Raw genomic sequence first — 11,863 nt, forward strand, 5'->3', positions numbered from 1 at the left:
AAGCCCATTGGGTCTGAATCATAATTGAATTGGGTTTAATGAAAGGCCAATTCAGTGACTCGAGGTTGGGCTAAGTGGTGGAATCGCTTGTAAACTGAAAAATATGATTTGTACTCTTCCAACAAAATCTAACGATAGTATTGTCAGGGTTAATGGTGGTATCACCCAACGTTAAGTAGTAGTACCACCTAGACTAATGGTAGTACTGCCAAAACACTATCTCTCAGGTTGTGTTAGGCGATGGTACTGCCCAAGTAGGCGGTGGTACCGCGAATGCCCCCAACAATCCAGGAATTTAAATTATTAGCTCCATTTCTAAAGCTATTTGGGGCCTAGAAATACCTCTCTCATTGACTAGCATGAAAAACTTATGATTTTAAAATATTATAAACTCTTAAAAAAAGAGTGTAAAAGTTATCTATTTCTTTTTTAATCTAGAAGTTATTCTAAGGAAGATGAGAGGTCTTTCGTAAAAAAGGAGTATAAGAGTTATATCTTAAACATGTGAAAATTAGAAAGAGTTTTAACAAGGGTAATTGATCTTCACCCATTGAAAGAAGATTAATAGTAAAAGTCAACGGGGTCGAAGGAAGAGAAATTGGGAGTAGACATAGGTCGAAACGACCGAATCACTATAAATCAATTTACATTACTTCTTTTGCCTTAATTTACTATTACATGATTTACTTAGTATTCCTTACTTTCATTTTTTGTTAATCACATTTTTTATTTTAAACTTTGAAACTGAAATTTTTGGAAAGCACTAACAAAATTCATCCACAATTCTCCTCCCCCCCTAATCTTAACAAAATTTCTTCCTCTCATTTTTTATTAATTTTCTCTTATTTTCTCATCTTGTATTTCTTTCCTTTTCCTCTCCCTCTTCCCCCATCTTTTCTCCCCGCCCCCTTACCATCCTAACAAAATTTCTTTCTCTTATTTTTTATTATTTTTCTCTTTTTTTCTCATCTTGTATTTCTTTCCTTTTCCTCTCCCTCTTCCCATCTTTTCTTGTTGCCCGTCTCTTTCTCTCAATTTCCTTTCCCTTTCCCAACCTTTTTCTCTGTTCTCCCTTTCCCCACGCTCTCACAATGAAGTCTCTCTTATACAGGATAGAGGAGATGGGATATAGATAGATAAGCAATATAAAGATTGCACGCATCATGCATTTCGAAATCGATAACAGCGACCAATTGTCATCGACAATCTATATTAATCCTGGCGTCTCTTATTCCTCCCCTTATGCCATCGTCATTGAATGGCAGGGCAGCCGTCAGGCACATAGGATCCCGCCGTCGGACACTTGGCCAGGGGGCAGTAGTCATCGTCAACCCCTCCCCACCAGTCGACGGAGTAGATGTCGTAGTTGTTGAGGGTGAGGAAAGCGAGCACCGCCATGAAGGCCGTCCCGGCATCCAGACCGGCGGACAACACGTATACGTACCTCCCCCACCAGCTCTTGTACTTGTTGTACACGTAGTAGTTGAAGAAGATGCCGACGACGAACCAGGAGGTGTAGTTCACGGCGTGGGCCGGCGGCATCATGGACGTCGACCCGAGCAGCACCGGGAAGTTGATGAGCTTGATCCACTTCTTCCGGGGGAAGGTCCGCGCCAGCAGCCAGACCGCGAACGGCAACAGCATCCCCACCAGGAAGTAGTAGTTGAGGGAGGAGTAGATGCTCTTGGGGCCGAACATGCGCAACGGGCCGACGACTCCCCAGATGATGGACGCGCTGTAGAAGACGGCGTCGTTGGGGCACGTCCACGGACTGCCCTCCGGTAAATTGTTGGTGTCGCAGATGGCCGTGACGGTGCCGAGAAGCCACCATGCCGTCCCGAAGTAGACTGCAGACGCGACCACGGTTCCCACCAGCTGAAGAACATTAGTTCCCAAGGCAGCAGCAGATCAGCATTCCAACAACTCTTGCCGTGCATGTCGTGCCACAAAAAAAAGAGAACAAACAACCATCAGATGTATGGATTTAACCTGGGCAATAAACATGGCCTTGGGAGGGATCTTCATGTACTGCCCCAGCTTGAAGTCGGCGAGGAACGTGTGTGCTTGCGACATGCTTATGTATCCATACGTCTTAAACACCACGTTCGCCAAAGGCTTCCCTGGCATTATGTAACCTATCACCATCTCTGTGATGACGTTCAATCCCGGTTCCTGCGGCGCCGGCGAAACAAAGCATGTTACGCCGAGCAGCAGAACGTAAGATCAGACGTAAATGTCGAGAGGGCAGAGAGTGAAGGAACCATATTCGTGGTCGCTAGAATCACTCCGATGGGCAGCGTGAAGACGAAAGCCATGGCCATCGCTAGCAGGACACCCCAGTAAGGAAGCTGCAGCTGTTTGTCGAACCCTTCGCAGGTGAAGATGGCCAGCGCCATGACGACGACCAGAACGATATGAAACCACCATTGAGGGACTGCCTCGTAGTTTGCCTTCATTAGTCTCCCATGAACGTCTAGATAATGGTCGTGGGCCTTGGATGCAGTTTGACGCCACAGTGTCAGGATGTACCTGCACGTTGTCCAGCAAAAGATATGAATCGAATCCACGAAAGATGGATATGTGGATAGCGGTGGATCGAGCAACAGGATACGCACGAGCCATTGAAGAAGAAGACATGGGAGAGAGTGGCGGTCAATGTCGCAAAGCCGAGCCCGTAGGAGATGGCGAACATGATGCTGAGACGGATATCGCTGTAACTATCGTACTCCTGTCCGTTCAAGGAGAAGGTCTTCGGATCAAGAACACGGTTGAGGTCGTATTTCTTCCCATGGACGTCGAACAAGCCCGAAGTGAACATTGGGAAGTTCTTGGCGCTGTATGCGTTGGTCCAGTAGGCGATGGGCGCGATGACGTAGACCAGCACGATGAAACCAGCCAATACGTTGAAGGTCGCAAACGCTGGTGAAGCCAGGGGACTGCCAAGGAAGCCGGAGATGGTGGACCAGTCGAGGCCGAAAGAACCGACGCCGAGGCCATGGAGCCCGGAACCGATCTGCTGCGCGGTGACGGACTTCGTCCAGATGAGGCAGACCACGGAGATGGAGGTGATGGCAGGGAAGAAGAAGTTGGGGACGACGTAGTAGGCGAAGCTGCAGGCGATGACTATCAAGAAGAACTGGAACCTTGACACACCACCCTTGGGCCTCTTCTCCTCCTCATGTAGTGCTCTGCCCACAATGGCAGACCAGAGAATTGAATGGTTTGATGCAGGGATACTACAAATGCATTGCAGAATCACCTGAAGAGGGAGACTTGGACGAGGTTTCCTGGCCACCACATGTAAGGTGAATCCACCAGGTACTTCCTGAACAGTCCAGCCCATCCATATCCAAGCAACTGAGGTTTCGATCACGGACACCAGAGTCTCAGCTTTAGGCATTAGAATCTACAAAGATCGTGCGTGGTGGAGGAACCGAGACCTGTGTCGTCACCGACAGCAGCAACGCTGCGACGATGTTGATGTTTCGGTGGTAGAAGGCCTTCATGATGGTGACGATGTTCACTGCGTAGACGCCGCCGGCACCGGCGTTGGCCAAGATGGTGATCAGCACGTGCTCCTTGAGGTTGAACGGGCCAGGATTCAAGGAGAAGGACCAGTTGGTGAGCGGGACCTTGATGGGCGTGGTGGGCAGGGTGGCGGCCATGGCCCTGCCGACGGGGAGCGTCAAGATCTGCACGCAGACCGACGAGAGCACGATTTGGTTCTGGCGGTAGTCCAGGAACTGGTTGACGAAGGCCAGGAGGACGCAGGAGATGAGCCCCATGGTCCATGTCCGGAAGGTCAGGCATGGCTGCGTTGGGTCGTCGGTGACTGGGACTGTGAGCCTCACCTGCTCGATGGGGCTTTCTTCTGCCAACACCACAGCGTTCATTAGGTCATAAAGGAGGGAATAGATTAAACATTTCAAAACTAGAAGATAAGATACAGTCTCTGACCCTTTTAGCCATTTGATTTGCTCTCTCTCTCTCTCTCTGTTCTAATTGTATGCATAGTAACTTAATAATTTGACTTCAACCAAATAGAAACTTATATATTGATTAAAACTTCAAAATCAAAATCATTTTATTTAATATTTTAATAGAATAGTGGCATTGAACACTAGTCTGATTTGGATGTGAATTTCACATGCAAGAGTATGTTTATTGCTGGAGAGGACATTAACTAAGTTTACAATCTGAAGGCTGCAAATCCAAGTTTATAATTATTCATTCCCCAATACTCATCTATATTTTATTATTCTAAAAGAATCACAAGAAAGCACGAATTGTTTTTGCATAATCTATTCTGTCTACATCTGAAAAAGAAAGAAAGAAAAAAAAAAAAGAGGAGAGATTTCTTTATCTTCTAAAGAATTGTTTTTCTTTCTCTCTTTTTTTTCTATTATAGAAAGGTTATTTATTTCAAATAAATTAGAAAGAAAGAAAAAAAAAAACCAAAGAAAAGAATAATTTTTCTTCTGCTTCTTCTTCTCTTGATCTTTTCTGAAAACCCCATTTCTTAATACATCTAAAAGAACACATCAAAAAAATGAGGCAGAACTCATTCTCGGTCTGCTACGGAGGAAATGAGGGAAGGAGAAGAGAATTAGGGCGTACCAACGAGAGGCACATCCTCATAAAAATAAGGGTGAGTGGAAGCAAGCTCATCGGCAACTGATTCCATGTCCGTCGTCTCCATCTCCCGTTCCTCCTCCCTTGCAAAGGGAGGATAATTCTGTGCCCAAGATTCCAGCCCCGATATATAGTGAGGGCGCACCGAACTCGAGCGACTCCCCTTTAATGCCGCTGCCTTCGCCGATTGGAACTCCCCAAACCCTCTTTTGCTATCCCCGGCAGTGTCCATATCGGAACGAACCCACCAATCCTCCGCCTCCGCATCAGCGTCGATGGGAGTTGGGAGACTATACTGGGGAGAGTGGGGTTGACGACGCCAATAATAAGAATGCATGGAATTGGGAGACGAGAAGACGGAGTGGGAATGATGGAAGGCAACCCAACATCTGGTGAAGATGTAATCGCACGCTTTGCCCTCTGCGTTTGCCCGCCAAAGTTGGCTGCCTCCTTTTGCGTCGACTTACAAGGAATTATAATTATAATTACAATAGTTAATTATTATTATTACCTCTATTACTATTATTATTGTTTGATAGTAATTTTGATCATCCGAGCGAGGTCACTCGAGTTACAACTCTGTAGGGAAAGTATTGTTAGCTTAAGTGCACTAAACTAATTACTATTATTGTTGTTGTTATTATTATTATTATTATTATTATTATCATTTTTATAAAAAAACAATAATAATTTTTTAAAAGTCGAATACGACCGACCTATACGCCGATGACAAACCCTTCTAGAGTTTTGACCATATTATTTATCTTAGAAACACATTTATATACATTAAAGTCAAAATATACAATCGATGACAAACCCTTCCGTCACAAATTACATCGCTCCCTTGAAATTATATACACATTCATTAAGAAGCTTGGGATCGATGGTGATATCAAGGATACTGAGAGTTTTCAAGGTGATTGCAGCGATATCAATAACAATTTATACTACATTAATCGCATGTGACAAGGAAAATTCAGGACAAAACCTTTTAAAATGTCAAGAAAAGAATCCTGAAAGCTCTAATATTTATAACTGTTTTAAATTTCAATAAAATCAAATATGCATATAAACGTATTTCTGTATCTGAATTGTTCAACTTGCTGATATGGAGTTACATACAGCTAACTCTAAGATGATTTTTTATAAATATAAAAATCTAAATATGACATTTAAAAAAAATTCTTCATATAGCAATATAGAGTTTTAGGAAAAGATTCCTTTTGCTTTTTAGATATCTACACAAAACCAATATTGTGTTTTTTCCATACTGTCTTCACAAAATCAAGTATTTCATGACAAAGTATAATATAAATTTTGAAGCATAATCTTACAACCTATTTATTAGAGAAAAAAAAGCGCAAAAAAACAGGGTAAGGCAGCCTAAAAGCCAAAGAAATAGCCATGAAATAATTGTTCATTTAGAAACGCAAGGAATTCTCCTAGCATTTTTGCCGTGAAAGATGGAAAAGTTCCCCATACCAAAAGCATAACTTTCCCTCTATAGGTAAATCAACAAAAAAAGAAAAAAAAACAAAGAAAAGGCATTGCCAATCTGACGGAAAAGAACTAATGACGATTTAAGTGGGGTTGAAAAGAGAAGGTGACAGCAAGGTGGTGAGGTTAGCCATTGCAACAAACTTTTCTATAATGGCAGCTCAAACTGAAAAGAAACGAAGAAATGATATGACATTATGATGATGAGCCAAATTGAGGAACACCCGAGCAATAAATTATAGGATCTTGGCGTTCTCTCGAGTTCAAGTGCCTCTCGTTTTCTTCAATTGGGCTTGTGTTGTAGGTAAACAACAAATAGGCAGTCGGTCCATTCACACAAGAAAAATAGAGCCAGCACCACACCATGTAGGTTCAGGAAATAAGTGGCTGAATTTTCCTAATATATCTTTGACCTGGCGTACCATCCATGTAATTGTAGGAATATATATACAGGAATAACATCCATGTCATTGTAGGAATATATATACAGGAATAACATCCATGTAACTGTAGAAGGAAAGTATACATCCAACAATGTCCAAAACCTGGTAGTGCCAATGGAAAACGGAAACAATCTGTTGACATTTTGAATAAACCAAATAGAATTAGAAACAAGCAAGTCATACGGCGACACTGAAAATTTCCCATCTTGCACCAACATAACATGTGCATCTTGTAAAAGATGAAAACTGATTGGACAATCTATCTGAAACGGCAAGAGGAACACAGAAGAACATCAGTCTTAATGGCAGTTGCCAGTAAAGGATTTGCTAACATAACCCCCAAAAAAAATAAGCTAATCTTTCAGAGGAGTGCACGTTATTGTGGAAGCAAGACATGGTTTGAAGACGTGGCCTCGCCAAAAGGTTTAACCATGGGTTAAAAATCAAGAACATGTGGAACCAAAGGTTCCAGTGAAGTTTCCATGACAACTCCAGAGGAAGAAAGGAAAATCAAAATAGATCCAACAATACAAAAGTAGAGTTGCTACATGGGTTCTTATATTCAGCAAGACAGCATGCACTAACAAACAGATGAAATTGAAAATTTTACTGTGTATATCCAATGGAATGCTATTAAAGAAATTATTAAACTATCTACCAACATAAAGGGTCATTCACTAAATCTCACTGCTAAATGAAATGACATCTAAAAGCAAACCAGGATTATAGTCTCATAGAGGTTGTTCTATAGTTAGGACTGCTAGATGTTACAGGTGTCTCATAATCAGATGATGCACACTATATATCTAAAAGCAGACAATGTACACAAACCCATAGAGGCTGTACTAGTTCAGACTGCTAAATGTTTACAGGTGCCTTATAGAAATCTACATAATAAACTAGCCAGAATGATCTCAATCCTTATAGAATACTTAAGTTGTGCTAAATGAATGTCTACCAGACCATCATCCATCCAGCAAACTAGTGCAACCTGATTGCGAAGACTAGAAGGGACCTGCACCGCATCTTTTCCTATCTTCCATATGGGTGGTATCGCCCAGCACCGCCACCATAGCTTCCCCTGCCACCATAGAGTCCACCTGAGCCATAGCCTGCACCTGGTGATTCATAACCACGACTGTAGCTAGAACCAGCATAACCCCCAGCTTCACGGCCATAACCACCTAAGCCACTTCCACCGTATCCCCCGCCATACCCTCCACCATATGAACCAAGACGGCTAGAATAACCAAAAGAAGATTCTGTCCGATAATCCCCTAAGCCACCAGCAAAACCACCATATCCACCATCAAAATCACCTGAAATACTTGAATAACCACCATAACCCCCAGGTCTAGGACCAAAACCTCCAGGAGTCCTATAAGAGGAAGGACCATAAGCACCACCTGCATAACCACTATAGCTGCCATATCCACCAAAACTATCGCCAAAGTGACGAGCCCTAGGTTCACTACCAAAAGCAGATGATGGGTTGGAGGGTTTCTTTGGTTCAGCTTTCTTGATCTCCACCTACAACAAAGCATAAACATCAACCTAATCCCAGTTATACTAAACAATTATGGAAGTCTATGATATTGCAATATCATTAACCATAACAATATAGAAATAAGTGGCAAATATAATAGGAAGGAGTAATTTAGTAGAATTTGAAATAAATGATATTCCATGTAGAGGAACATGCCCAAGCTTGCATGGTTTGAAGCTTCTGGCTTTAGACATTGCACTAGGCTCACCTGACTACCAGCTAGATCAATCATATTTCCTTTTTTTGCTAGCAAATCATCTACAACCTTTTCTGATTCAAATACTATAAAGCCAAATCCTCGAGAACGGTTGGTTGTATGGTCACGTATGATTTCATGATCATCCACCTTCCCAAACTGAGAGAAGAAGTCTTTGAATTCATCTGCGCATTGTCAATTCCAGAAAAGCAAATGTTCAAGACAATTGTTGTTCACAAGAATGCCAAATTGCTATCCATAAAGGTAAGCACAAAGTACCTTCTGTGAGACTTGTTGGTATCCCACCAACAAATATCTTCCTCGTTTTGAAATCCTTCAGAGGAGCAGCACCTTTTGGAATGGTTCGTTTAATTTCAACCTGCAAAATACAGATCAATGACATCATGAACAGGCAACTAAGATGATCAACAGAAGAATTCTTACCAGCATTTATAAAAAAAAATACAAAAAGAGTAAGCATCATCACAAAGAATCACCAATCAAACCATTGTCATGTAGAATGAATTAAAACAATTCAAGGCATTGAGAGATATGAGCCATAAAGACAACTTCCGTCTCTGAACTATACCCACAGAAAAGCTCTCATAAGAACACATCCTTTTGCACTAAATGCTAAGGGGACAAACCAGTTTAAAATTTTGGAACCACACCTAAAACCGATTTGCCGTACCATCTCATGTAATACTAATATAGTCTGTACAACCTTAAAAAAATTAAACACTAAATTTTCATATAGGGTGGTATACCATTTATCAGCTTACTTATACATAGTAAGGCCATTGCAATATGGTCAACATAACATGACATTTAATTATATGTTCTTGCCATGCGACTTCATGTGAACAACATTTCAATATTGCAATGTATAATAATCACTCACACACATTGAAGTTCACATAGCCATAAGTTGAGGTTCACATGTGATGTACACTTCCATATTTATGCATATTGATTGAAGGCATATGACAAAATCCTCTTTTCTAGTAGATCGTGTATATGTTCAATAAGCTCCCCTGATTTACCAAATCAAACAAACCATCGGACATTACTTCTCATAATTCTTCATATCAATATGAAACTGAATGAAGCCTAAACTGAATTGATTTCACAGAGGTAACTTGAATAAAACAAATATATGAAAGCAAGATTTACATAAAACCGCCATCCAACAATAACTTCAATTAGTTCTTTGTTGCAGCTGTCTAGTAAGAAAGACCTAAAAGATAAAAATGTAAAGCCATTCAGTTAATTCTCAAGGTAGCCAAAAACCAAAAAATATTTGAATGAATCCCACCTAAAAGGTTCTAATTCAAATCAACAAAAAAAAAAAGAAATTCCATCAAAGACTGCAAAATTTCATGCTCACGCTAGTTGATGTTTTAGTTTCAGATAAACCTCTTTCCTCGATTAACATTTTACAGTGAGGAATAAAACGGATACAGCTAATGTTAATATTGCATATTAACATAATACAGCTAATGCAATGACAAGGAATGTCCCAAAAAGGATACGGAAGGAAACCCAAAACAGGGGATAGTGCTACACTCTACATGAAAGCAGACTGCCCTTAGAAAAATATTTGTACAATAAATGATACTGTACTATCCAAGGCCAATAGAAATCATGATCAAGATACACTGCATACAAAAAATAAATAATGGATTTGTCTATGAAACTTGTCAACAAATCCTGAAACTTCTAATAAAATTTATACACTAAATTATGTTCATAGATATGCTGAAGAGGAGAAAATTTAAAGTGGGCAAGCAAAGACTGAGCAATGCACGGAGCTAAATGAAAGAAATGTCAATCAGTATATTCAGATATATTGTTTCCAGCATAACAAGGTCTCAAAAGAAAAACAAAATGGCAGACCAAACAAAAGTAATTCCCTATACCACACAAAGGACCACTTAGCCAGCACAAGCATGGGTTTAAAAACTAGCAAACCCATTAAAACAATTAAAAGCTCAGAAAGTTACCAGCAGACCATATAAAACAATAAGACAACAGACTTACTGTTTTCCCATTGATAGCATGTGTGTCCTCAATAACCTTGTCAACAACAGAAGGGTCATCAAAGGTGATAAATCCAAAGCCCCTTGGTTTGTTTGTGTTCCGGTCTCTCATTATCACTTTATCCACTATCTTTCCATACTTTTCAAAATGTTGTTCGAATGTTGCTGTGATATGTCAGACCAAAATTTATATATAAAAACAATAATTAAAGTGAAAGAAAAAAATTCAAATCCTACATCAGATGCTACACAAGGATCATATAAATATGAAGAATGATAAACAACAAAGAGAGGATTCTTCAAACACTACACGTCCATAAAAAAAGATGAAACTTCAAAAGCTAAAACAAAGAGAATATGATGTCATGAATAAACTATGTTAGGTTATGGAATGAAGGTTATACAGGTGCCAAGAATTGATATAGTTAGTTCAAAAGAGAAGAGTGCCAAACGAGAATAGATTCAAGGAGATGACTAAGACTGATCCTTTATTATGCAAGAGTCAAATACGATAGATTGCATATCAAAATTATAAAATTGATAGACAAATAAATAACCCAAATTAAAAATTAAAAAAGGCAGAAATAAAGGCCCAAACAGAAGGAATAAACCCACAAAATCTCAATTGAAAAATGATGCCTCCATCATGGATGGAAAAAAAAAAATCAAAACAAAGAAAGATGAGGAGCAGCATATCAATCCAAAGCTCTAGGACATGGCTAAACAAAGGAACATGTTCCTAATGGGCTAATTGAAACGAACACTCCAAAAACTATGGTTTGAATGCTAATTTCTAGAATCCATTACGGGCTTGTTGACTCAAGGCCATGCTACTGGCTTGCATATATACAAATAGCAGAGTGTAGGCATTGTGCTTATTTGATTGCATGGTGGAGACAGCATTTCTCCTCCTCGAACAACTTGATGAGCCCAGCCAAGTAACATGAGCACACCTTTGCTCTAAAAATGATTGATAACCAAAGCCCTCCTTTCATGTTGTTGTTGCACAAAAAAAAATATTTGCTAAGCTAAAATACATTGACCTGTCATAGCACAGCCATGTAAACAACTAATGAAAAACCTTTAGCCTAAGGACGTGAGCAATTAGGCCTTCGAAAACAAGGTATCATCCTTTGAAGTTAACTATAAAAGAGCAGAATAATAAGCCAGAGGAACCCTAGAGAGGATCTAGAAGCAACAATTAGCAAACGAAATGGAAACAAAGAGAGGATCCAGAAGCAAACGAACCCATGGTTGTGTCCTTGGGAAGTCCACCGACAAAGATCTTCCTGCAGCCAAAAAGAGAGAGGGAAACGAAAGGCGTCAGGGCAAGATCGATCTAAAAGCAGGGGAACGGCGAAGCGCAAGCAGAGATCGAGGAAGTAACTCACGCTGGACTCGCCCCGTCCTGCTCCTGCGACCTCGATCCCATGGCGGTCGTCGACGCTGGGTCGTCTCTCAGCTGGTTAGGGTTTCTCGGAGGAGGGTAGAAAGAGCGAGGGCTTCAAAG

At 40.7% G+C, this 11,863-nt stretch overlaps 2 protein-coding genes across 2 annotated transcripts; both read right to left on the reverse strand.

Annotated features, from left to right (window-relative positions):
- Positions 1-1,168: 1,168 nt before the first annotated feature.
- On the reverse strand, positions 1,169-4,781 carry LOC135671800 (oligopeptide transporter 5-like). The gene is made up of 7 exons (XM_065180019.1): positions 4,618-4,781; positions 3,441-3,871; positions 3,260-3,357; positions 2,616-3,188; positions 2,262-2,529; positions 1,990-2,172; positions 1,169-1,875 (listed from the first exon to the last, which is right to left on the reverse strand). The coding sequence occupies exons 1-7, from the start codon at positions 4,697-4,699 to the stop codon at positions 1,252-1,254; spliced, it is 2,259 nt and encodes a 752-aa protein (XP_065036091.1). The 5' UTR covers positions 4,700-4,781; the 3' UTR covers positions 1,169-1,251.
- A 2,498-nt stretch (positions 4,782-7,279) lies between these two features.
- LOC135671804 (uncharacterized) lies at positions 7,280-11,863 on the reverse strand. Its single transcript, XM_065180029.1, has 6 exons — positions 11,745-11,863; positions 11,602-11,642; positions 10,355-10,518; positions 8,594-8,693; positions 8,327-8,499; positions 7,280-8,102 (listed from the first exon to the last, which is right to left on the reverse strand). The coding sequence occupies exons 1-6, from the start codon at positions 11,783-11,785 to the stop codon at positions 7,605-7,607; spliced, it is 1,017 nt and encodes a 338-aa protein (XP_065036101.1). The 5' UTR covers positions 11,786-11,863; the 3' UTR covers positions 7,280-7,604.

The sequence above is a fragment of the Musa acuminata genome, chromosome BXJ1-1 (assembly GCF_036884655.1).
Source record: "Musa acuminata AAA Group cultivar baxijiao chromosome BXJ1-1, Cavendish_Baxijiao_AAA, whole genome shotgun sequence".
NCBI lineage: Eukaryota > Viridiplantae > Streptophyta > Magnoliopsida > Zingiberales > Musaceae > Musa > Musa acuminata.